This window comes from Haplochromis burtoni, unplaced genomic scaffold (genome assembly GCF_018398535.1).
Source record: "Haplochromis burtoni strain Fernald_Lab_line unplaced genomic scaffold, NCSU_Asbu1 Contig_160, whole genome shotgun sequence".
Lineage (NCBI taxonomy): Eukaryota > Metazoa > Chordata > Actinopteri > Cichliformes > Cichlidae > Haplochromis > Haplochromis burtoni.
In genome coordinates this window covers 1,311,609-1,338,980 of record NW_024582521.1, presented here as the reverse complement: position 1 = coordinate 1,338,980, position 27,372 = coordinate 1,311,609, and the positions used below count along the sequence as shown (strand labels likewise).

At 41.8% G+C, this 27,372-nt stretch overlaps 1 protein-coding gene across 3 annotated transcripts in view; it reads right to left on the bottom strand.

Moving 5' to 3' along the window:
• Window positions 1-27,372, bottom strand: part of clpb (caseinolytic mitochondrial matrix peptidase chaperone subunit B) — a 47,019-nt gene that overhangs the window by 3,514 nt on the left and 16,133 nt on the right. For 2 of the 3 annotated variants that reach the window (XM_005933126.3, XM_014337066.2), the window contains 11 exons: window positions 22,743-22,840; window positions 19,988-20,102; window positions 14,594-14,671; window positions 10,487-10,542; window positions 10,314-10,358; window positions 9,308-9,469; window positions 9,058-9,214; window positions 8,722-8,795; window positions 8,499-8,618; window positions 7,263-7,367; window positions 6,665-7,053 (listed from right to left, as the gene is read on the bottom strand). In XM_005933126.3, the coding sequence (XP_005933188.1) occupies window positions 6,856-7,053; window positions 7,263-7,367; window positions 8,499-8,618; window positions 8,722-8,795; window positions 9,058-9,214; window positions 9,308-9,469; window positions 10,314-10,358; window positions 10,487-10,542; window positions 14,594-14,671; window positions 19,988-20,102; window positions 22,743-22,840 (1,208 nt within the window). In that variant the 3' untranslated portion in view covers window positions 6,665-6,855. Of the gene's footprint in view, window positions 1-6,664; window positions 7,054-7,262; window positions 7,368-8,498; window positions 8,619-8,721; window positions 8,796-9,057; window positions 9,215-9,307; window positions 9,470-10,313; window positions 10,359-10,486; window positions 10,543-14,593; window positions 14,672-19,987; window positions 20,103-22,742; window positions 22,841-27,372 lie in introns of those variants that run through there. The other variant, XM_042225109.1, reaches the window with a different exon arrangement.

The window sequence follows — 27,372 nt, the reverse complement described above, 5'->3', positions numbered from 1 at the left end:
CTGGAAAATGATTTTCCAGGTGGCTCACTATAAAACCCATGGGAGGGCATATGGGATATGACAAGAATCTGGAGCGAATTAAGGCCCACTTTTATTAGCTGGGCATCCGAGCGGATGTGCAACGCTGGTGTGCATCCTGTCCGGAATGCCAACTTGTTAACCAGCCAGCCATTCCAAAAGTGCCTTTGCGCCTGCTAACATTGATGGAGGTCCCGTTTGAGCGCATTGGCATGTACCTCATTGAGCCATTTCACCGCAGTGCACGTGGCTATCGCTTTGTATTAGTGCTGGTGGATTATGCAATGCAATACCCGGAAGCAGTGCCACTGCGTACTGCATCTCTGCAAATAGTGTGGAGCAGGCACTGTTTTAGGTCATCTCCCGAGTAGGTGTTCCGAAAGAAATACTGACTGACCAGGGCACGTCGTTCATGTCTCCCACACTGAAGGAATTGTATGAATTACTGGGCATTAAATCTGTTCACACCAGGATCTACCACCCTCAGACTGATGGGCTGGTGGAGCGGCTGAATAAGACTTTAAAGTCCATGATTTGGAAGTTCATACACGAGGGTGAACACAATTGCGATCACTGGCTAGACCCTCTGTTACTTGCAGTGTGGGAGGTGCCCCAGGCCTCCACAGGATTTTCTCCCTTTAAACCGCTTGGGGTGCTCAACCTAATTAAAGAAAACTGGGAGGAACACCTGTATAACAGAGAGTCTAGACTCAAGCAATTTTCACCAGGAGACAAAGTGCTTGTATTACTCCCTTCTTCTAGTTTAAAGTTACTCGCCAAGTGGCAAGGACCCCCCACCTCACACGGTGAATTGGGGGACGTTGACTATGAAATTGCATGGTCAGACAGGGGAGGGGCCACGCAGATTTATCACCTCAATCTCCTGAAAGTATGGAGAGTGGCTGAAACTCTCTCTGGTGAGCCGGGCCGGAGGTGCCAAATTCAATCAATATTTTATTTACTTTATTTACTCAAATAAAGGACCTAGGTTGCTCTAAGAGCATTTGACTCGATGATCGAAGTGCTCTCCTAGGAGTATACAGGTTGAGAAGTTCAGTTAAATAGCAAGGCTCAACATTATTTGCGATATTTGATGGGCAGCCAATGTAGGTCAGCAAGGATAGGGGTAAAATGGCCTGTATTTATATAGCGCTTTACTAGTCCCTAAGGAACCCAAAGCGCTTTACATATCCAGTCATCCACCCATTCACACACTGGTGATGGCAAGCTACATTGTAGCCACAGCCACCCTGGGGCGCACTGACAGAGGTGAGGCTGCCGGACACTGGCGCCACCGGGCCCTCTGACCACCACCAGTAGGCAACGGGTGAAGTGTCTTGCCCAAGGACACAACGACCAAGACTGTCCAAGCCGGGGCTCGAACCGGCAACCTTCCGATTACAAGGCGAACTCCCAACTCTTGAGCCACGATCGCCCCATGATAATAGAATCAAACCTTCTAGCACCAGCTGCCGCTGCATTTTGGACAAGTTGTTGTTCATGAAGAAGGGCAGATTGGAGGCCCAGGTAAAGGGAGTAACAGTAGTCTAATCTTGAAGTAACAAAGGCATGTATAAGTTCCATTCGCGGTATGTAATGCCTAGCCTAAGAGATTTGACGTAGTTTTTAAAAGCTAGACTGTACTACAGAGGGACACTTGTTTATCAAGTTTAAAGGAGCTGTCCTAAAGAACACCTAAGTTACGTACTGTATCAGAGAGGGAGGTAGCAAAGGGCCCAAATATATTGGCTAATTGTCCCCGAGGGATGTTGTCCCCGAGGGATGTGGCTATCAAAGACAATAATTTCCGTTTTCTTTTCATTTAGAAAAAGGGAGTTACTCGATAAAAAGCTTTTGACCTCCCTCATACAATCAAGAAAGCAGTGTAGTGAAGATGGGGTACCGTCAGTCAGACAAAAATAGATTTGAATATCATCAGCATAAAAATGAAAAGAAATGTTATATTTGTCAAATATAGAGCCCAAGGGAAGCATGTACAATGAGAACAACATAGGGCCAAGAACAGACCCCTGGGGCACACCACAACGAAAAGGGGTAACAGAGGAAGAGGTCACAGAAAAGGACGTTCCCTTTAATGCCTACTAAATATTCTAGTCTTGTTAGCAGAATGCTGTGGTCCACCAGATCAAAGACTGAAGACAACTGTAGTTCCGACTTGAGTGACTCTATAGCTCTCAGCAAATTGGAGATATGTCAGCTCCAGTGTTAGCATTAGCTTGCACTGTGGCATTGTTAGCTTTTCCCACCAAGTTTTTATCTTGTATTTTAGGCATATTTGCGTTTTGTCAGCCTCCTGTGATTCCTTCCCCACTCAATCGTGTGTTTAACTCTAGAAAAATCAATGAACGAGATTTTAGTGGGTAAAGTTTTTTTTACCTGGCATGTGTCTTGTTACGCCGTCACACCGGACTGAAGCCACGGTTCTATTTGCAGTCATACAATATCTCAAAATATTTTAGCTTTCAGTGTTCTGAAAAGCCAAAAGAAATATATGTGGAAGTGGAAATCACCTGTACACTGAAAAAAAGTAAATCAATAATGTAGCCATGTTAAATCTCGTGATACCGCACATGATTTTGTTTCTTGCACTCTGGATCGTGGCTTGAGGATGGCAGCCATCTCCGCTCACCGGTACTTTTATTGGTCTGTCTTAATTTCTGAATGAATATTGTCCAAATCTCAGTCAAATTTAGTTTAATGTCTAGAGTGTCACTATGTAACGTTAACGTTAAATAAGTGCCGTTAGCTTATTTGCTCTCTTGTCAAAGAATTGGCGCTTTTTCATTTTAATTTGTTTTTGGTGCAAGCCCTAATGTCACATTTAACTTACCTCCTAACATATTTTGATCTTCTGTGTGAATTGGTTTGCCAACTGACTGCTCAGTTACATTATGTGTTAACTGCACCTGCACCGTGGTGTTAGTGAGATTTTGGAGATTGAACAGCCTCAGCTAATGTCTCTGGAGGCATTAAGGTAGCTTACCCCCCACCTCCTTGTTTTGTGTTTATTTATTTATTTATTTATTTATTTTTTTGCTGCAGATTGAGAGACAAACTTTATTCCGCATTTCATCTGGAGTCAGCTGATGGATCGTGGGTTCAAGTTGTGGTGAGAACAGGACGTTGTGTTTTCTCTTAAGGTTTCTGTAACTTAATTATAATACAGATTTTATTTTAATCATTTGGCACATACACACACTGGCCAGCTACCTTATTTATACATATGTGAAATCCAAAATCTGCCATACGTTTAACTTGAACATATATTGTCAGAAAGATGATTACTGGACTTGCGTTAATGCACACTTGAAAAAAAATAAGGTTGTAACTTGTATGTTGTTGGATTGCAAACATCTTAGGATCTTTTAAATCCCACAAGAGCAGGAAACACAGTTCTTATTCACCAAAAGATTACCGACCAACCATGCACAGTGCCTGTCGTTATTTTTAAAATAATTTTATGTTGTTTTAGATAAAATGCAGTGTTCAAGCACATCACAACCTTTGCAGTCAAGGTTTCTGGCACAGCTTGACTTCATCTCTGAAAGTCTGCTGAGAGTGTTTGTCAAGCAACTGGGAGAGCAGGCCCAAAAGCTAAAGGATATGACTGCCATGATGACAGTAAGAACTTTTAAATTGTTTAACTACCAAGTGTATATGCATCACATTAGCTCAGTAAAAGATTTATATGCTGCATCCATTGCAAAGGTCAACTTTTACCTGTGAGTACTGATCCTACTGAAAGGACCCCATAATTTACATCATGCAATTACTGTCCCAGCGTGAGAAATTGATCTTTTTTGTATGTTTTGGAAACTGTATGACTAAACTATAACTATATAAGTCCATTTCATAAAGGTCATGTGAAACAGGTAGTTTTAATGGCGTTTTGTAGATGCTGGTGTTGCATGTTAACTGGTTCAAAAAGTCAGTTTTTTTTGTCTTTGATCATTTTCTTCTGTGCTACTGAAGATTTTGAGTTCACATATCTATGTTTTCTTTGTTATAATACTTAAGGATGACATTGATATTCGAAGGGAGTCCCTCATCAATGTACTCTGCCTCTATCTGAATGACAATCCTGATGTCTTGGTGCAGGAGTTCATGGTGAGTGTTGCATGAGTAGATTGTGGCTTTGCAACTGAACACAGTGCAATCAGTTAACCATATGATCCTCATTGGACCAGTTAGGCACAGTAGTCCTCTTTAATAATTTGGTGAAGTGATTCCAGTACTGACATTGAAACACAAGGTTAAACTTGTTACACAAGGGGTCCAAACACTACTTTTTTTTCTCCATAGCACCTATTACGAAGCCGGAAAAACCATCCGTTTTGATGCCTCTGCCACAAAGTGAAAAAATAATGATAATTAAAATCATCCAGGAACGAAAAAAAAACTTCAAGAAAAATGAGGAGAACTCGATCTTTACATTAGCTTTGTTGGGGGGGATGGCCAACTGAGTCAGACTTGCTCTATCCAAATTGTGAAGCTGACAGAAAATCTAAAATCTTCTGAGTGACATAACCTGGCTTTCTGGTGAGCCAATGTCTTTCTAACAAAAACTAATGTAAAGCTTAAGGGCTCTTCATTTGAAATACAAGTTGTCTATTTTTTTTTTCTTTTCCTCTTAGAACCAGATCATGAATGGCTGCTTCGTAGGGAACTCTTTAGCTACAGCCATTTACTATGCGGCTGGCATGGGTTTAAATAACTATAGCATTAGAATTGGTGCATTCAAAAGAGATTAGTTTAAAAGATAATCTTAAAGAAATGTTTCATCTTTATGCAGGACATGACTGAGGCCACTGCACTGAGTGAAAACAACAGTGGGCATCTAGGTCTCCAGAGATGCAACAGGTAATGACTTCTCTGATGTTGGCATCGTCATCGAGGGTGCGGTGGTTCTTCAGGATCTGGATAACGTGGCCCTTGCAGTAGCCATGCTGTTTGGCCTTTTTTACTCCTTGAACATGAGTTACCCATCACAGCTCTCTTACACTTTTAGGTTGATTCAAAGGGTGGTCATGGAGTTGGATGCAGCTCAACTCTTGAGAAAAGTCCAAAACTTAAAAGACAAAACTGCAACAATCTCACACTTGTTCTCCTGCATTTTGGAGACTCAATTTCCAGGAACAAATCACAGCATTCATTTTTCCTTTTTCTCTCTGTAAATGTTCTCTGATTGGCAGCATTTTTCAATTTTTGTTTGTATATTTTTTTTTTTTTTAAACAAGTGAAGAGATGTAGAGTAGTACAGTCTAAATAGTCCCATCTGGGCTGTGTGGAACAGCATTTTCAGTTTAATTCAGTTGGAGTAAAGAAAGTTGAATCCTACTAAGAATGCCGTTTTGAACCAAGATGTCACAATATGATCAGTGCTGGAATTCTTTGACAATCACTGTTATTTTGTGGCTCTTGAATAAAGGTTTTGACATGCAAGTGGTACGTATGTGTGTTTATATATATGTGTGTATATATAGTAATTAGGGTAAATGGGGAATGTTAACAGGAAGTTGTTTGCCAAACCAGTAACCTATTTTAAAGTTAATGGAAACTAACATTACGTCAAATTGTTTAGTTATAATTGTTGTTTAACTGAATCCTGACATCAGAGGCCTTAAGCAGATTTTTTTGTATTGTTCTCTTCCAAGATGGTTACGTGTAACATTTTTCAAATGAAAAGGCCTAAATCCTGTGCCATGACTGATTCGACAAAACACTGAAAAACTGACGTATTTCAGTAGAGGAGTAATGTCAGTTCAATTCTTTACCTCAGGGGTCTCAAACTTAAATGAGCTGTGGGCACTGTCATCTTATTGGAGGGCCACATTAGTGTTCAAGTAGTATAAAACCCCCATAAATATTTCTGAAAATGCAGTGTTTTGTGTTTTTAAATTTCAAATATTGTATAAAAAGACAAAACTGCAAATGTGAACGCAATTTTTTTTCTTCTCACTCTTAACTGAAGCCTTTCATTGAACTATCAAATAAACAAATTGGTACTCTCTTTCTGGCCACACCCGTGGCAGCACTTCTGCTATTATTTTGTTAAATACAAGCAAAATAAAAATGCTGACATAAGTGTACACATTAGTTTTTAACTGCCAGTGAAAATTGTTTTCTTTGCAGTTTACTCTCTCACTGAACTAACAGTCAATCGGTAAACATGTTTGTGCTCTCTGCTCATATTGCCTTCATTAAGTACGTTTTTGCTTTTAAAGAACTTATTTTAACATTGCACTCAACAACAAACAAATCCTCCCTAACAAAAGTAACTTCAAGGACCAAACTGCATTATATTTCTTCATGTCAATATACGGGCTGCAAGTAGGGGTGATGTGGGCCACAAGTGGTCCCTGGGCCACGAGTTTGATACTCCTGCTTTACCTGCAGTGAAAGTAGACATTTTGTTTTGAAAGGTTACTAGTGGATACTGGCAACTTGGAAGAGAACAATACAATCTATTATAAGGTCTCCATTGGAAAATTGTGTATTTCATACTAGAATATAATACCAACATGTAGTATTTGGTTAAAGTTATTGAATAGTGTTTGAATAAAGTGAGAAAATTGTGGAGGATTAAAATATTCCAAGAGCTCAAATTACTTCATCAAAACATTTCAACGTTTCAATCACATTTTATCAACGCACATTGCACAGGTTTATTGAATACGAATAACTAGTGTTAATTTAACTCTGTTTAAGTTGCTGCCATAGCAAAACATCTGTGTGCATCTAATGTCCACTACTGAAAGAAGTAAATCCAACACGTTCTTTTGTTCAGTGTATGCTCGCATTTTTAATCCTTTGTTGTTAGTGTTCAGGGCTGAGTGGTGGTCGGATGTCCAGCGTTCTCGATGAGCTGCCCTCTCCAACCACTTCGAGGCGCAGGCTGGGCGTGCCGTGCTCTTTCTGGCCTTCTGATTGGACAGACAGACGCAGCGTGCAGCCTTTGGGCAGCAGCTCCTGCTCGTACGCTGCGGCTAACTGGTTGACTACTCTCCTCTCAACCTGATGGATCAGTGACAGAGTCAGAGGTCAGGTGGAGATCAGGTTTATAAGTCAGGCTTTTTAGAAATCTTTATACGCTACATGTGCAGGATTTTTCCTGCAGAAAGGAATCCCGTTGTGATTTTGTTCTATAAGGAGGCCTGAAATATGACAAACCACTTCAAGGGTTACTCCTAAAAACCAGTGTGTATGTTACAGTGCCTGCACACCTCATGCTTGATGGAACGAGCTCCATAATGCATGTTGTAGCCGCCTGCTAACAGGTCCAGTACTGGGCGATCCCACTGAAGAGTGATATCATGCCGCTGTTTAGCCTGACAAGAGAAAGAGAGAGAGTGGAAGTCATGTTACAATAGGGCCGAGGGTGAGACCTGCAGAATATCAGGAAAACACAAATCTGTCAGAGAGGACGAAGAACAGAGTCAAAATGGGTGGAAAGAGAGAGCGAGCGAGAGACACAGCAGCAGAGAGGAGACTGTGTCAAGCAGCATGTCTGCTGACGCTAATCAACAGGCCCTTAATACATTTTAATCCAACGCGGGTCAATAGTAGTGATCAGAGCAGCTCATTTAGCTTCAGATGTTAACACTTCAATCAATAAATAAGACGCCATGTTTTTCTATCGATATGTAGCGAGGCAATAATAATAAAAGCTCTAAACATTTAATTTGTCTAATATAAATGAGCGACAAACAAAAGCCTTGTGGGATTATTCAGTAATAATGAGATTTCTGCTGTTTGCATCACTTCAAGATGCAGACTGAGACAAGTCATTACCAGACATGCACACTTTCAAAAACTGAAGACCCAAATATCAGACCCACAAGAGCTACAACACCACTCAAAACAGAGAAACTGAAATGAGTCGGGTCCCTATCAGTTGCCTGCAGGGCCCATGTTTGCTGTCAGGACACCAGCTGTAATATTAATAATTAAATATTGATGAAGGCTCCACATGTTAAACACTGTAATCACATTACAGGGAGTAACAGTGGCACACAGTATTGATCCGTGTGTGTTTCTGCACAGCTCAGCAGCGGCTGACGAAGTGGGTGAGGCCTCGCAGGTCCCCACAGGAGGACACCCGTGTTAGAAATGTGGTGCTGTGAAGACGGGCGTCCAGAGGAGACTCAACCTCTGCTCCTCTCAGATCCACACACAGCTGATCGGCCCACTTGTTGTTAAAGTGGGCATCCAAACAGCAATATGGAAGCTGGAACAAATATGTGCATTCCTCTGGCGCACTTAAACAACCCATCAGTGCTGCCAGCAAACTCTGTTAATATCAGTTAAAATAGAAAGCATGAAAGGACTCACGAGGCAGGATTTTTAAAGCTGTGTTTCCTGCATTAAGACTCAGCAGGACTTGATCTTGCATAATTTCTTTATTTATAACCTCAGAAGCAGAGAGACTAAAAATGACTGTAAAGATTGTGCTCTCGTACCTTTTTGGCCCAGAAGTTGAGCTCTTTGCTGACCAGCTGTAGCAGCTCTGAGTGACAGAATGGCAGGAAGTAGACGATTTCATTGATACGGCCCAGGAACTCGTCCCTTCGGAAATGAGCCTACAGAGGAACAAAAGACCCATGAGCGTCTCAAAGCCAGGCATGTCTGCAGCTACACCAAACAAGACGGTTTTTATGTATTTGTGTGCATCATGTGTTTTACCTTCAGGATTGGTCGAATCACAGATTCTTTAAACTGTCTGGAGATTTTAATGTCATCACTTTTCTGTACGTCCTCTGGAGGAAAAGGAGGAGATGAGCAATAATGTCATTTCTGGTTTTTAATCATCTGAAAGCTGTTATCACAGTGCTACAATGTTCCTTTATTTTGCAAGAATGAGAAAATTAACTGCAACATGACAAAGTTAATTTGTAGATAATTTAATTTCTGTGTTCGTTTAACACAACATCAGATGGAAATGTATAATCACATTGTACAGTGTCATCAGTGTGAAGACATTAGCCAGGCTGCATGTACGCGTTAGGGCGTTTCTCTCACCGAGGTTATCGGCCAGCTTCCTGCGGCTGACCCGCTCGGCTTCCTGGCGGAGCTGCAATGCATGCTGGGCTATCTCGTCACTTGCGACGTTCGACGTCATGATGAAGATGGCGTCTTTGCATTCGATTGTCTTTCCTTTACCGTCTGTAAGACGACCCTGAAAGAAGAACACCACCAATCAAAAAGTTTCACTTTATTTCTGTTTTATCAAAGAGACGCACACGATGGACGTAAGAAGCTGTGTGCTCGCCTCATCAAAGAGCTGCAGCATGATGGTGAGGACATCGGGGTGGGCCTTATCCACTTCATCAAACAAGACAACAGCGTTAGGACACGCCCTCAACAGCTTGGTCAGCTGACCGCCTTCTTCATGTCCCACATATCCCGGTGGAGAGCCAATGAACTTTGCCACCTGAGCGCGGACAGAGAAAAGATGCACAATAAGTCTAAATAACACAACAAGCTGATTCGTTTTATCAGGATCACAACAAATAAGGATGCTCAGCAACCCTCTGCAACAGAGAATTCAATATTTCCACACGCTTCACACCATGATCCTGTTTGCTGCATCGGGAACATTTTCAGTGCATCCAAAAGAGGTTTTCTGAAGCACTTCAGTAACCAATTTTGTTGAACATTATTTCAAATGACAGGAAAATGTATAGACTTATCTCAAATGAGGTAAAGCAGAGCTGCTGCCTTTAATATAAGAGGGCCTTTCATGGTAGAGTCCATGTCAGCCCCCAAGCTCTGATCCTAGCCATGAAAATCTCAAACATTTTACCCATTACAAATTATCCGAACATGTTCATAATAATCTTTGCAGCTGTAATCACCAGCCTGCTGTGTTCAGTGTTTCACTTATGCATCTGACGCAGCTTTTCTGAATATCAAAAGACCTTCGATTTCTAGCATCTATAAAGCTCCTCATTGCCACAAACTATGCAGAGAAAGTCCAAACACTGTGGTGACTGTGACAACACGACACTGTAAAACAATGCAACTCTGAAAAACTGATTAAATGTATTCATCACAAAAAGTTTCACAAAGAGAAGAAAAAACCCCCAACATCATTAATTTTGGTTTATGAATCTATTACGATTACATAAACAGAATTAATCCAATGCATCACTGCCATGCATCTGCAGCAGGAAGACGCTGCTAGCAGCTGCTCTCATCTGAAATAAATGAACTTGTGTGGCACGGCTTATTCAGTGCATACTTTGTGTTTTCGTGTGTGTGTAACGAGGCCTTACCTCATGCTTTTCCTGAAACTCCGACATGTCCATGCGGATGAAACCCTGCAATCACAGGACGGGTTAACCTCCAAAAGAAGCACTACTGCATACACTGTAATCAAACTCATTCCACCAAATTAAGACTCTTGACATGCGTTTTGTATCTATACGCACGCTGCTACGTCACATACCTTTTTAATGTCCTTGTGCATGTAACGAGCCACCTGTTTAGCCAACTCCGTCTTTCCTGTGAGACACATCATTGAACCCGTCACACACAACAAATGCATCATTTAATTGGTCATTAGGCAACAGGAACAGTCCCTCCCCCTCACCATTTAATTACTTTGTTCTCAATAAATAAAAAAAATACAGTCTCCGCCTTTACATCAGCATGCAGAGATTTCAGGAATTCAGGAAAACAAGCTTACTCATTTCAGACAGAAAGACAATCTCTCTCCTTCGCTAAGTGCTGGCCTAAATCCCAGTGCCTCCCTCCACAAAGCTTTCAATCATCTCCAGCTCTCCAGAAGCACACATTATGCTTGCCAGTAAAATATTCTGCATATAAATGCTCATATGTGATATTGATGTCTTGTGTTTGCTATGCATATGGGTATGATGATTGTGTGTGTGAACGAGGCTGTGTGTGTCTGTGTGTTTGTCTTGTTGCTGTGTTTAATATTGATGTCTCATGGCCACTGTTTGTCGCTGAAGGGAACAGAGAATATGAACACCGTCTCTCCCTCATCTATCTCTCTGCCCTGTCATTTCACCATCTCCCTCTTTTTAGCCATCTATCTGGCCCTTAATATCTCCCCTCTCTTCCTACTGCCTTCACTCCAACACACAAACACTTCCAAATCTTGCTGATGATTGAGGACATTTAACCACTTATTCAGTAGATGTCCTCCTCAGGTTTTCTGCTTTAACACAAAAACTGTAATTAGCAGAACCAGTTTTTGATACTTTGGCCCGCTCAAACACTACACTCTGCATCACAGGTTTGCTTTAATATTTATCCTCTAGGATATTTCAAGACGTTCATGGATAGAGGAGCAGTGGGGTGAATCTGCTGCAGCAGAAATGTCCAGACAGTCAGTCTCAGTTCAACCCACCATCCCCAGTGAATACCGTTAACTGACACGACTCGCTATTGTTGATTTGATCACTCACACACACACACACACACACACACACACACACACACACACACACACACACACACACACACACACACACACACACACACACACACACACACACACACACGTTCCAGCTGTGTTTTGCAGGCAGGTGGATGGGTTACAGTAAACAAAGGACTGGAAATTTGATGGGACTTTATTATGCAGATATAAAAATGTCCTGGCATCCCAGTGCTAATGAAACTTTAACATGCAAAGACAGGTACTAACTGATAAAGACTGTGGTACTGGTACAGTTGGTGGAGTCTATTACTTCGCATGAATATTTACATTACTACCAAATCTGCTCACCATCCCTCTTCAGGAGCTCAAAGTTGCCATCCACATATCAAAACTGCCCAACTCAAAATGAGTTTGTTAGCTAAACAGTGCCAAACAGTGTTCCCATCTTCAGTCTAACGTTTCGTCCTCTTCATCAGGGGGATTCAGTTTTGCCTAAACAATCACACACAGCCTGATGACACCGTCAGTCCCACCCATGCACTAATTTGCCAGCTGTAGCGCTCATCAAGCTGATTGTGTTTTAAACTGTCAAACTGCTGTTTCCTGTCACATTTCCAAACAAATCAGTCAGTTTCATGACAACAGCCCACGATATGATAAACTGCAGACTGGAGCAGCCAGGGGATCAAGCCACCAAACGTCCAGTTAGTAGATGACCTGCTTTACCTCTTGAGCAACAGCCACCCCAATACTGGACAACCTGCACATTACAATAGAGGAGCTGCTGGTCCACTGTTCTTGTGCTGATGTTAATGGAGCTCTGTCGTTACTGAGTCAGCAGAGTGTCGGTGACTTTTAAGCATTCTGAAACTCTGCTCTGCAACTTTATGTTCTCTGACACTTCATGGCTGAGTTGCTGTGGTTCCTAAACACTTCCACTCTGCAGTAAAATCACTTAGAGCTCAAGTGGCATCCTTTTACAGGACTACACTGGAATTCAGTGAGCTCTTTCATGTTTGTAAAGGTAGCCTTCATGGCTAGGTGTGTGATTTTATAAACCTTAGGCAATGCGACAGTGAGCGCCAGAATTCAAAGATTGAGAAGTATGTCTCAATTGGGGGTGGGCGATATAAACGATATATGATAGAAACGATATAAATTTGGCCAATGATAGAGAGTTTGACTATACCGCTCTATCGCGATAGCGCATGTTGATGATGTCATCAAGCTGCGCCTGTTTTGGTCAAAAGCATCGCAGCGGCCTGGCGACAGTCATAGCAAAGAGATGAAGCACTTTTGAAATATGGGGAAAGCCGAAAACTGCGCTTTCTCCACTTCTGTAACATTGATTCATTGATGTTGAATTCTCTCGTAGCTGTTCTGTTCCCATGTTGTTGCAGTATATTAATAACTACCTTGTATTGTGGATGAATAATCTCAGTTGTTCTCCTGACTGAAGTTTGCCCCGTGTATAGCATCCTGCTATGCAATTGCATTTGTCCCTGACCACCAGAATCCCTCACGTCAACTTTTATCCAGTGGACAAAAGTTGGCCATCCTCCAGCTTCACTGTGCTAATGTTATGCTAACATAGCTGTGTCGCTAGCAATCACGTAGCACAACATTATATACCAGGTAGTCCAACTTCAGTAACCCTACAAACGCCACTGATGTTTAGTTTTCTGTCTTCATTTATGTTGGAAGTGGTAGCAGAGCTGTACGTTTTAATTAGTTTCAAAAATCTCTCAGTCAGAACATGGTGTGTCATGTTTAGGTGGAAACTAGCAAGCTAACTTCCTGTTAACTTCTAACTCCGTTAAATTTAATAACTTCTGTTTTCATGGATGCCTGGATGTTAAACTTAATTGTTACACCTGCTAAAGCAGCAACGCTGATGATTTTATTAAAGATGAAAGAATTTAGACTGTTTTTAACTCTCAATGTTCGTTTGACTTTGGGACCTGAAGTTGACGGAGTTTTGAACCCAGATTACTCCGCGAAGCTCCTCACTACAGCCGTACTGCTCTGACAATCCATCAAAACATTTTTTAACAGATTTCTGCACGCCCAAATCGGTTCAGGTCAGTAAGCACAACCAGAATTCATACATAAGGCACACTCGATTTTTGAGAAAATTAAAGGATTTTAAGTGTGCCTTATAGTGTGGAAAATACGTTATACAGAAGAAAAGAATATATCGCGATATATATCGTTACCGCACATGCTTCAAATTATATCGCAATACGGATTTTAGGTTATATCTCCCAGCCCTAGTCTCAATACTTTTGTCCATATAATGTTACTGTATTCATTGTCTTAGTTCAGCATGTTAGCATGCAATCATCATTTTATCAACCAAGGCACAGCTGAAACTTAAGTTTTTTTGCCGGGGTTTTTTTGGTTATGGTTGGGGGGGGGGGGGGGGGGGGGGGGGGGGGGGGGGGGGGGGGGGGGGGGGGGGGAGTTGGTCATTATACCAAGGACTTCAAGACACAACAGCCATGGTGACACGGGAGGAAAAGTCATGGGATCAGTAAAGGGAGAAAGATTCATCCTCTGGGAAACATGACTGTCTGTACAGTTTCACAGAAATCCATCCAACAACTTGAGATATTTGAGCCTGGACTAACAAACCTACAGACCCACCAATCCTTACATCCTTAACGTGGCTTAAAACCTGAACAAGACAACCTTTAGGTGACAAACTAGCTCTGTTGAGCAACTTTCAACAAGAGTTTCTGACTGAGATATTTGCTAATCAATGATTGCTTTCTCTTTATTCCTTTATATTAAACCTGTTGTACAGGGCATTTTAAACATTTACCATCAGATGAATCCTCCTGAGCATCATTCTTGACACACTGATGACAAACACATTTACTGCATACAAGCTAGCTCTGATCTGTGTTTACAGTTTACAAAGTGACGAGTGCTTCCGCAGTTCACTGTACTCTGTTTCTTTTCAGCGTAATTAAATTAAACTGCTGAATTAATTTGTTTGAGTACACTCTACATGCGTCAACAAACTTAACGTATTCAAGCAGTCTGTTTATTTTGGCTGCTGCTTCGAGGAGGCTGAAGAGTTTTTCTTTCACACGCTTTGAGAACTGAAGCGTTGGGTTGGGTGTGACAGAAGAGACAGTGAATTACCGATTCCCGATGAGCCCAGGAAGAGGAATACGAGGGGATGTTCTTCATCGTACCAGCCGTTCTCCTTTCTCCTGATGGCTACAGAGCACAGAGACAGGGAGAGAAACAAAGGGAGCCATTATTTCAGTTATTTGCATTTGTTGACTTTGCTTTTGTGCCAAGTTTAAGCCATCTGAACCAAGCTGCCCCGGGGACGACGGGCATCCCAGAAACTATGATAAAAGTGTGAGAGAGCAGGGATGAGGAAAGGGTCAGAGACGGTTGGTGGAGGAAAAAAAAAGAAAAAGAAATAAAAAGAGGAAGAAGAGAGAAAACAGAGCAAGAGAGCAAGATGAGAGACCTCCAGAAAACTACCCACGATGCCTCTCCTCCCCCCTCAGTCAGTGGGGCCATTAGCCAGCGGTAATTGTGTTAGCCTCTCTGGCGCGGCCATGGTGAAATCAGTTTAGCATAGATCGCAGCCTCTCACACACACACGGACGCACAGGCCTGCTTAAAGAGGAGTGCCTACCCATCCCTGCCATCACCCCAGCAACCACACTAGCACACATACACAAAGACAAGATGATGAGGTGGATTCGAGGGGAGTAAAGAGTGTATTTGGCCGTGGTTTCAGCCACTCAACGAAGAAGCAGACACTAGCACAAACTCATCCAAGTCAGAACCTGTTGAGAGAGTCAACAGGACCAAAGCCGGTGGATCGATGGTTAGCACTACTCCTGCCCCGAGGAAAAAGGTCCCGGTTCGGTTCCCCCTGAGCAGCTGAGGCTTTTCGTTTTTTGTTTGGTTCTGAGTGTTTTTGTGGCATTTGGTTTAGATGTTAGGTCACTTACAATGCAGACTAACTGGAAATACATTTTTTTAGAGCAGCTTCGCAGTGTGTTGGCCCTTTGAAGCACCTTTTTAAAAAAGTGGGTACAAAAGATACACAGGTCCTGATATATCACAAATATGACCTCAAGTTCTCTCAGTAGAGTTTTGGCCAGAAGAAATTCTGCAGTTATCTTTATAATGTGGCAGGAGGCCAGTTTATCCTCTGAAAGAAAGGATGTAAATATAATGAAAACAAAATCACATTAAGATGGTAGAGTGCAACGTATGTGATGCTACTTCGGTCAAGTGTGAAATTTGAAACTACAGGTTTTTGTGTTGTAGCACATACGGCACTGTGCAAACATTTTGAGACCGCCTTCATTTCTTTAGATTTTGCTTCCTAGTGTTCTCGAGCAACAGTTCTCCAGTTTTTCAGCTGTCTTCAGATATCGGCTGTTTTTCATAGATTTTCATTTCTGTCCTTGTACCTGACCATGTTCAGAGGAATGTCTTTTGGTTTTGGTAGTAAGTCAAAACCCAAGACCCTGCCTACTCAGTCATAGCAACAATTCTGACAATTATTATTCTTTTCTTTTACTGTAACTCATCTGCAATATGCTTAGAAATCAGCTGAGGTTAGAAATCATGGGAGCAGTGGCATCACTTCCAATACAAACTGACTTCTTTGTGCACACTGAAGAGTCGTCCCCTGCTGGCCATAAGAAAGAATGCAAGTTTAACACACTTCCTTTCAGACCTATGTCCGTTGTTTTTATACACCCTCTATGGCATAGGTGTCAAACTCTGGCCTGCAGCCTAATTACATTTGACCCTCGAAGCCATACCAAATTATTATTAGAGCTGGCCTACTGGTATTATACAGCTAATATATATATATAGTTTAGTATTAAGCTTTGCTTGTTCCATATTCAGTTTTTCAGCAAAACTTGTTTGAGTCCATAAGAAAAGATTCATTCTTATATCTGGAGGAAGATTTTTTTTTTTTCAATAAACATCAATGTTAGCCCGCGACTTTGTTCCAGTTTTGAATTTTGGCCCACTGTGTATTTGAGTTTGACACCCCTGCTCTATGGTAAAATCCCACAAAGTCCCAGGATAAAAGTGTGAGCAATGCAGTTCAAGACACTCATCTTAATCAGCTGCAAGACAAAAACACAGACCAAATGTTTAGGTTTCGTGTTTTTCGTGTCCTCCTACACCAGGATAACAACTCCCCTCCTGCTCAGCTGTTGTAATCTCTTGCAGCTGAGAAAATATACAACAGATATGACATGTGAGTGTTAAAGTAGCAACTAATAGCTAATAATCATAAAAAGCAGATTCTTGGCAGGAGAGGAGGAGGGGCCAAATGGGGGAGGCAGAGAGAGATGCTACACAGGGAAGCAGAGGGAGGAACTCAGATAAGGAGAGGAAAGAGGAGTAAAGATGTAGAAGACGATACAGAGGAGTTAAGAGAGGAGTGATGGAGATAAGGAGATAGAGAATGAGGGAGAGAAACAAACAAGTGTGTCAGAGATGGACACAGAGATGAACAGTGACAAGAGGGGCTCCAAAGCTCCGTCTGCTTTATCAATGGCTGTGTGAATGACAGCGTAACCTTCTGTGTGGTTGTGCGTGTTTTAGCTGATTGAGACCGACTCTGACAGAAGGGCACATTGACATTTCTCAAAGGACCCTGACAACAACAAGGAAAGGAAGGAGACACAAAACAAATGAAAGCTCTCTCACTCAGTCTCTCTCTCTCACATGCATACACACACACACGCACACACTCTCAGCACAGTGTGTATTGGGCAGGTCTGGTTGGCTCTAACATGATTACAGAGGGATGATTCTCTTCAATAACTCTTAGCCCTGAGAGCTAAACCTGGATCAATCTAACCTCCTTCCTGTGTGTGTGTGTGTGTGTGTGTGTGTGTGCGTGTGTGTGTGTGTGTGTGTGTGTTTCTACTTTGTGTCTTGCTGCAGGCCAGCTGTTCGTCATGAGGAGTTCAGGTGAAAACAGACGTTTTGAAGACATCGCATCGAGAAAAAAAAAAGAAAAAAAAAAAAAAGGGAAAGAAAACCACGTCTCGGTTTTTCTTCAATTTTTGAGCTGCAAAATTTTGCAAAAAAATAATCAGTTCATCTATCAAACTGCCAAACTTTTCTTCCCCTTTTACTACTGAAATGTTACAGTGCAACAAGATAACTTGAGCTGAAACAAAAAGAAGAGGATGAGCAGGTAGGAAAAAACAAAAACAATAAACAGATAAATATGTTCCAGTTTCTTTTTTGTGTGTTTCACATAATTATATCATAGAGTCGGAAGTTTAAAGTTATCTTTGTCATTTTTTCTTTAGTTATAATATTTTTAAAATGGGAACGATATACAAAGGTTTCTGGCTGGAACAGTTCAATCACTTCTACGAAGCAAGTCCAACGCACCCGGGATATCCTCCCATTATCAGGCTTCACTTACTCAGGCGAAGCAGTCACACGGTGGTTATCAACTCAATAAGGTAACCCAGCCTATCCCAGTCTCACGACAAACACTTGATACACCACTATTAGCAGTGTATGACTAACCAGAAACATGGAGTTGTGCTCTGGCAGCAGATTTTTACAAAAAGGGAGATAAAACTAATATGTGAAAAATATAAGAAGACTAAGAGCAGCACAGCTGCTACAGACAGACCAGCCGAATGAGCGTGTAACAGGAAAAGTACTGCACAGTGGTTTAGTACTAAAAGTGCTGCACGAATGTGTGTGTGTTGATCTTTAAGCAAGACTGGACAAGATTTACTATATCAATAAAGTTTAGCCCATTTGAAGCTTGTTGAAACTGTTGATCACTAATCATGAGCATAACTCGTTCCAGTGCAGGTTAGGTTTGCATCATAGGTTACCATGATGATGTACTACAGTAATACAGAAATGGGTTAATCCTAAAATTGCCTTCTGATTAATCATGAAAGTTCTACATTTTTAACCAGTAATTGCGCATTAAAATGTTGGATATGGCGTGTATTTGCAGACACATAGCCTGGTCACTCTTTATCTCTACATCCTTCTCCCATTTATCTTCTTATCTGCAGTGCATCTCTCTTTCCTGAGTCATCTCCTCATCTCTAAATATCTACTTCCCTCCTCCTGGCAAGAGTTTGACTGATTTCTGCTCAGCTCACCTTTACAAACTGTAGCTGCACACGAGATCGTGTGTGCTCTAGTAGGTTCTGTATCTGCCTCTGAGTGTTTTTTTCCCTGTGTGTGGGGTTGTGTGATATATAGTCACTACAATACACAGATCAATCACTACACAGATCAATAAGCTGTTCCTATTTCTCTGTGGTGATGTCTTGTACGGCTTTCGCGATAACAACAGTCATTCATCGCCTTGCCAAAGACTACAAGTCCCACGACTATCCTTCCCTTCTGACACTTGTAACAACTACTGTCTTTAGTTTTACAGACAGCTCTGTAGTTTGTCTCATATCTGTAGTTTGTGTTGTTTTTTTGATGAAGTATTAGAGTTACGGAGGTCTGGAGAGGGATGAAAGTTGTTCCCTTGTTGGTTATAAACTCTGCAGTATTTGCTCTCTCCAATGTGTTATAGACTGTAATATCAGTTTCTAGCTTTGGGAATGAGTTAATTATTTTCACAAATCTAAAACAGAAAATGTCCAACATCATAAAAATAACACACAGCCTCTCTCCCTGCTGCAGAACCCTTTCACAACCCCCCCTCCCACAAACTCATCTGCAGATCAATACAGTACATGGCCTCCATGGATGCCTGGTGTAATATCAGCTCTTTACTGTCGGTTGTGTTATTGTGCTCTAACTCATCCTCCCTCCCTTCCTCTAAGCACTAAACACACTCTCTGTCTTTCTGTCAGAGCTACAAGCTTTCTGGTTCTCAGATATTTCCCCGTATTCTCCCATCGTGTCCCTGTATCTTTTAGTTTTATATTTTTTTTATTCTTTCGCCCATCCCATCCTCTCTTGTTTACATCTGTTTGCCCATCCCCAACAGTAGTGTTTGAGGACAAACAGTGGAGATTCAGGAGGTGCATTAATGTTTCAAAGAGGAAGAAGGAAAGGACAGGAGAGTGAAGGAGAGAGATGGAGATCAAAAACAAGAGACCCAGAGATAGAGATGATGGAGAAAGAGAAGAACAGAGACAGAGGGGGGCGAGCAGAAAGCTGGAGAGAAACGAGGAGGAGGAGGAGAAGGGGGGGTCTGTAGTATGTCTCCTCTCTCTGTAATCGTGTTAACTGGCGGCTCCAAGCCTGGCCTCTTCAGCTGTCACGAACAAATACACACACACACACATGCACACAGCACCTGTGTATGCCTGACAGACAGCTCATTCATCACAATTAACCAATTACAGCCTCCGCAGGTCTGTACGAACCCGCCTACTGCTGGTGGAAAAGGCAGGAGAACAGGAGAAAGATGTAAGAGTCGCCGCCCTCCTCGACGTAAATATGTTGAAGGAAACAAAGAAAAGTGAAACAAAGGCAGTGATGTTTTGTATTTTTGTGTATTTACTCACTCAGGAGTATCTGCGGGTTTACCTGAAGCCACCGTATTGATGGCCCCCTCCTGTCCAATGATGTGCTCCTTCAGCCTCCTCTCCAGGGGGAACCTCCTCCTTTCCTCTGCCTCTCGTCGAGCCTGTAACTCCAGAAACTAGGTGGAGATAAAGAAAAGGAGAAGAGAGTGAATGAATCCGGAAGAGAAGGGAGTGAAAATGAATAAGCAGCTCTTAAACAAACAAAGGCTGTGCTTCTGTCCCTCTCCATCTCTTTATCATCACCTCCTAGCCAGTGGGGCATGTCACTTTTCCTGCTCACGTTGTTAGTGTTATTAATTTTCCCCTTTGTGCAAACTTGGGGATCTTCATTAAGAAAGCATGAATTAAATATATTAAACTCCTTAAGACTTTTTTGCGTCTGGTCTGAGAAAACCAGACCAGGCATTGTTCTTCTAATTTTCTATTGCTGTATTGGTGATCCAGTGTGAAATGTAGCCTCAGTTTCCTGTTCTTAGCAGACACTAGCAGCACCCAGGCTGGTATTCTGCTGCTATAGCCCATCAAGGGGTTTCAATCTATCTAATCTAATCTAATCTAAGGTTCAACGTATGTGCATTCATAGATGTTCTTCTGCACGCCTCTCTTGTAAAGAATGGTTATTTGAGTTACTCTTGCATTCCCATCAGCTCAAAGCAGTCTGGCCTTTGGTATTTTCTAACAGAGAGCTGATGCTCACTGGATATTCTCTCTTTTTTGGACGACTTGAACCCCAAATATGTATGTGTGGAAAAAAAATTCGCAGTAGAGCATCAATTCCATCAATCCTCTCTGACACCAACAACCACACCACATTCACAGTCACCTAAATCCCCTTTCTTCCTCATCCTGATGCTTATTTTGAACTTCAGCAGGTCGTCTTGACATGGCTAAAGGCATTGAGCTTCCGCGTTATGATTGGCTGATCAAATAATTATGTTAACAAGGAGTTAAATAAGTATCTGCTATTACCGTTACCTGGTATCCCTGAATATAACTGAAAAAAACCTCTAAATAAGAATCTCATATAGATACAACTACATCAGTTTCTTTTTCATTTCTAGGTTGAATGTTTTTCTTTGTGGAATTATTTCTTATTTAAGAGTCTAACAGCAGAGACTGTTGTGTGTGTATGGCTGTAAAATCTTTGTGGGATAAATATGATTTTAGCCTTTACACGTTTAATTAAACCCAATAGAAATGCTATTATAAAAATGTCAAACATGAAAAGTTATCATCTACATCTTTATCTAGATCGCAAATATGAAACAGCCAAGTTTCATATTTAGCTACTCGGTAAATAAACAGAACTGATTACTGATTGTCGAAAATGTGATTATGTAATTAATTATGTAAGAAAATCTGCAAAATAAATACAATATTCTTCAAGGATTAGGAGCCATACTTCTTTAAGTGAGAAATCAAACATTTAAAATGTGTTTCTTTCATCTTACATATCTCACTACTGTAACGCTACCTTCACCTGACACTTTAGAAACATATTTTCCACTTCGAAGCAGCTATCTGCTTTCCCGTCTCTCTCCTCTTTATCAGACTACCTCCATTTCTCTGACACCCATTTCCTCTCCTCTGCTGATTTAGCTTGATCTCTCCACCTCCTCTCCTTCTTCTGTCTATTCTTTTAGTGTTGCTCACACCCCCTGGTTTCTCCTCCTTTCTCTCAGCCACCCCACGACTCATTTATCCTCCTCTCTTTGTCTCCTTAGACTCCAGGTTTTTACCCTGCAGTGGAGCCAGGCTGTTTATTCTCTCTCTCCATCTTGCTTAGCTCCAGCCTGCTGTCAAGTCGGTAGATAACTACGGATAACTCGAGTTTTATTTAAGAAAAAGCCAGACCTCACGTCTACCGCTACACACCTGTGAAATACCAAGAGCTGAGCAGTGACGGGCAGAAGCCATGAAATCTCAGCACTGCCAAACTTCCTAAACAATATCAAACCACATTTTTCACGTCACAATTATGTCTTAAAGAACAAAAACAGACAAAAAAACCCTGAAATGACCTATCCTGAAAGCATTTGGCAAAGGAGAACAGGTTTCTGTACTGGCTTTCATAGAGCTAATAAGCACTTTCTGTGCACCCAACCCCTGATTTAGCTTATAACCCTTTGCCAAAGAGTTTGACTTCACTGTTGGAGTCAGAGTAAAAACATCCCAACGATGAGATGCGTCATAGTTCAAGTAAAGCACATTTCATTATCATGTTTCGGAAGATTAACACAACTGACTGTTTGCACTTATGAAAAGAAAAAAAGACCCCACTTCCTTGTATGTCTCCTCATACTTGAACAATAAAGTCGATTCTGATAATTCAGAGATGTAAATGATGTGAGCTTCCATTTTACATTATGAAACATCCAAGACTTTTTCATACATACACCAGAAAACTCGCTTAAACACACTTGAGCCAGTCTCTCATGTCATGATATGCGCCGATCAATGACGCAGCTTTGTTGCGCGTTTTTAACCCCAGTTAACCTTCACCAGCTTTCACAACTTTAATATTCAAAGCACCTGTCAGTCACAAAGCGGACTGACACGGACCTCCTGTGGAGCGTCGGCCTGTGTGCAAGAAATGTGCTGAGCTGTTCACACCAGGCTAAAGAAAACAACTACATCTGGAAGCATGGCACTGTTTGGTTTTTTTTAAATGACCTAACTGCTGTTAATCCACATCGGGGAACCAAAAAGGAGGTTTTTTTGCAGTTATGCAGTTTTGCATATCCTTTGTGTTATACCTTGCCCTCCCACTCCTGCAGCAAAGTGCTCACTTCTCCCTCCTTAGCATAGGCCCGTGCTGTGTGTCCCACACCATTGGTCTGCAGGGGGCTGGCACCTGTATGACAGGAACAAACAAATGTTATAGTTAGAGAATGACATAAACTAAAACCAAATCAGCACAGGTTTCAAGGGGGGGGAAAATTTTAGTACTACAACAATATGCACAGACTTCCCTCAGCAGGAGGGTCTATCGTCAATCGAAAAAGCTGGGCTAGGGGTGACAGGTCACAAGGATCAGAGGTCACTGCAGTGAAGCAGAGGGGCGATGCAATGCCTCTGTAGGGGGTTTCATATCTGCAACGCGTGCCAATAACCATACAACTGCACACCAACACCCTGGACTATTATATATGATCTATACATACTCACTGCAGGTTGCTGGAGGTTGGAGCCACTGGGACAAACACACCCACACACAGCAGGATCAAGTGGATGACACATTTCACAGAGGAATGAGGAGATAATATCACAGCACGAGTGAAGTGTGCCAGCCTGGGCTGAACAGTGCTGTGCTTGTCAGTGCGGGTGGTTAGCAGTGCCTTCTGCCCTGACCTGTGCTAACACTCACTAACCAGAGTAAACTCAACACACACATGCCTCCGTGTGAACAAGTGACTGTAAGAACACTGTGTAAAAAACAAAAAAACAACCAAACAAAAAACCCCACATAATATCTAATTGAATTGTCCTGGTTATGAACAACAAGAGTACAACATTTAATATTTGAAAAGCACCCCTACCTTAAGAAAGAGGGACCACAATAGTGTAAATGTGTTGTTCAGGTCTATGATAGGTGAATGTCCTGCTCTGCTTTGTGGGAATGTTTCAGGGCATAATATGTGGATGGAAAATGAAATGTTAAGACAGCTCACACAGCTTTTTAGAGGAGGAAGCAGTTTGGGACTCAGATTTGTTTAAGGCGAATGACTACTCCATCAAATTTGTGCTCTTCGTTTATTTGTCATTAGTTTAGAGGAGTTTTCATGTTTGACTGTAGCAGATTTAAAGTGGATGTATTGGACTCATTTCTAGTGACATTTTTATTCTTGGACTAGCTTTGCAGTCACAGTTCAGAAAATAAACTAATAAAACATAAATCACCGTCTTAGATTTGGTGCGGTCCCTCATATCAGGTTTGGATAGTAGGTGGGTGAGGCTGCTGTGATCACACCCAAAAATGCTCATATTACAGATACCTGCTCTGACATCATGAATAGGACATAGTAAGGGGGGGGGGGCAGAATGCGAAAACGTGAGCTCAAGGGGGGGGCAGAAAGAGTTGGAAACAGTACTTGGAAGTTTCTAGACTTTGAATTTTAGTTAACTTTTACATATTTGAAAGTACTTTTTTTAAGGAAGTTTTACTCTTTAGTTCAGCCACCCAAAAATATCAAAAAGATCTATCTATCATCTGTTATATTATACAGGGAGTGCAGAATTATTAGGCAAGTTGTATTTTTGAGGAATAATTTTATTATTGAACAACAACCATGTTCTCAATGAACCCAAAAAACTCATTAATATCAAAGCTGAATGTTTTTGGAAGTAGTTTTTAGTTTGTTTTTAGTTTTAGCTATTTTAGGGGGATATCTGTGTGTGCAGGTGACTATTACTGTGCATAATTATTAGGCAACTTAACAAAAAACAAATATATACCCATTTCAATTATTTATTTTTACCAGTGAAACCAATATAACATCTCCACATTCACAAATATACATTTCTGACATTCAAAAACAAAACAAAAACAAATCAGCGACCAATATAGCCACCTTTCTTTGCAAGGACACTCAAAAGCCTGCCATCCATGGATTCTGTCAGTGTTTTGATCTGTTCACCATCAACATTGCGTGCAGCAGCAACCACAGCCTCCCAGACACTGTTCAGAGAGGTGTACTGTTTTCCCTCCTTGTAAATCTCACATTTGATGATGGACCACAGGTTCTCAATGGGGTTCAGATCAGGTGAACAAGGAGGCCATGTCATTAGTTTTTCTTCTTTTATACCCTTTCTTGCCAGCCACGCTGTGGAGTACTTGGACGCGTGTGATGGAGCATTGTCCTGCATGAAAATCATGTTTTTCTTGAAGGATGCAGACTTCTTCCTGTACCACTGCTTGAAGAAGGTGTCTTCCAGAAACTGGCAGTAGGACTGGGAGTTGAGCTTGACTCCATCCTCAACCCGAAAAGGCCCCACAAGCTCATCTTTGATGATACCAGCCCAAACCAGTACTCCACCTCCACCTTGCTGGCGTCTGAGTCGGACTGGAGCTCTCTGCCCTTTACCAATCCAGCCACGGGCCCATCCATCTGGCCCATCAAGACTCACTCTCATTTCATCAGTCCATAAAACCTTAGAAAAACCAGTCTTGAGATATTTCTTGGCCCAGTCTTTTTTTTTTTTATAACTTTTTATTTGTCAGTTTACAGTATGAGAATACAAAACTTACGGTCAGCATAGGAGACATACACAATTCCAGTAATAGCATCTTCTTACATCATGGTAATATTCAATTATTCAGTACAAAGGGAGTACACAACCCATTTTTCCCAGAGCTTCTTAAATTTCTCAAGCTCGAGTCTAAGGGCAAAGGTAAGTCTTTCCATTCCAAAAATTTCTTCCACTACCCCACGCCATTGGGCCCTAGTTGGAGGGTCTGCCTTTTGCCATCTTCGGGTTATGGCCTTCCTGCAGCCAGCCAAAAGTATTTTCAATAAATAATTATCTTTATGTGGGAGTGCCGTAGGCAATTTGCCAAGATACAACGTATCAAATGAATAGACTATTTTAATCCCAATTATTTTGTATATCTCAAGGGCCACCTCCCCCCAATATGGCTGGATCCTTGGGCAGGCCCAGAAGACATGAAAATGGTTTGCCATGGGGGTTCCACAACCTCTCCAACATAGGCCCTGGCTCTTGACGTTTCAGCTTGTGTGTCTTGTTCAGTGGTGGTCGTCTTTCAGCCTTTCTTACCTTGGCCATGTCTCTGAGTATTGCACACCTTGTGCTTTTGGGCACTCCAGTGATGTTGCAGCTCTGAAATATGGCCAAACTGGTGGCAAATGGCATCTTGGCAGCTGCACGCTTGACTTTTCTCAGTTCATGGGCAGTTATTTTGCGCCTTGGTTTTTCCACACGCTTCTTGCGACCCTGTTGACTATTTTGAATGAAACGCTTGATTGTTCGATGATCACGCTTCAGAAGCTTTGCAATTTTGAGACTGCTGCATCCCTCTGCAAGATATCTCACTATTTTTGACTTTTCTGAGCCTGTCAAGTCCTTCTTTTGACCCATTTTGCCAAAGGAAAGGACGTTGCCTAATAATTATGCACACCTGATATAGGGTGTTGATGTCATTAGACCACACCCCTTCTCATTACAGAGTATGCACATCACCTAATATGCTTAATTGGTAGTAGGCTTTCGAGCCTATACAGCTTGGAGTAAGACAACATGCATGAAGAGGATGATGTGGACAAAATACTCATTTGCCTAATAATTCTGCACACCCTGTATAGATACACACACAACTCAATAAAAACGTTACTTGACAACCACAAGAAGAGTTTCTGGGTTTTTCCAAGCGTAGCTGCTGAGTCAGAGAGCAGAGTCACTAACTTCTGATGCAAACAGTCATTTGTTCTACAAGCAGGCCTGAAAAAAACATGACCGAAACCACTCAGTTCAGAGAAGTGCTTCAAGGGTTACTCCTAGTAAAACATCACCAAGCTCCAACTATATTTACCAGAAATGAAATAAATTTTTAAAAATTGATGAAGTGAAAGATGAATTCAGCTTTCAACAGTAATGAACACAATGCTGCACTTCTTATGGATTTCTTCTGATTTTCTTTCTGCCACTGAGAGTCAAATGGGTTTGTGATGAGTCAGTGTTTAACAGTCTCAGTCTTTATTAGAAGCTCGGTCTACACTGACTGACACTCATGAGAGAAAACAACATTAGTAACTTCAGTACTCTGTACTGTGATGCTGTACGGCCCACTACGAACAAGAAATCCCATCTGAACTTTTTCTTCAGAACACAGAAGAAAAAAAAAGCAAACAAACTATGTAATCAGTACAGGTGATTGTTGCTCTATTGCTCTGAGCACTGGCCGCAGAGACTAATAATCACTGTGATGATTATCGATAAACCCCTAAATTTCGTGACCTGCTCAGAAGCCATCGATCCTGACAATACGCCACAACCTCCCCCCCCCCAAAAAAAAACATGAGGCCGAAAAGCAATAAAGTACCACACACACGCGCCGACACCGGACATAATAAATAGCATCATTTAGGGCTTTAATATCAGGCCAACCCTCTGGGCCATAGCACTTTATAACAGGATCAACACTAACAACAGTCACACAGACAGACACACAACCCCAACTGAACACACACACACACACACACACACGATCCCTTCATTAGGAGTGCTTTAGTTATGCCTATTAGGAGTGCCCTCCTCTTTCCCATTTCCTCCTCCCTCTCTTTCAGTGCAGCTGGTGGGAGAGAGCCCCTGCTGGTCTTTATGCATGCGTGTGTGTGTGTGTGTGTGTGTGTGTGTGTGTGTGTGTGTGTG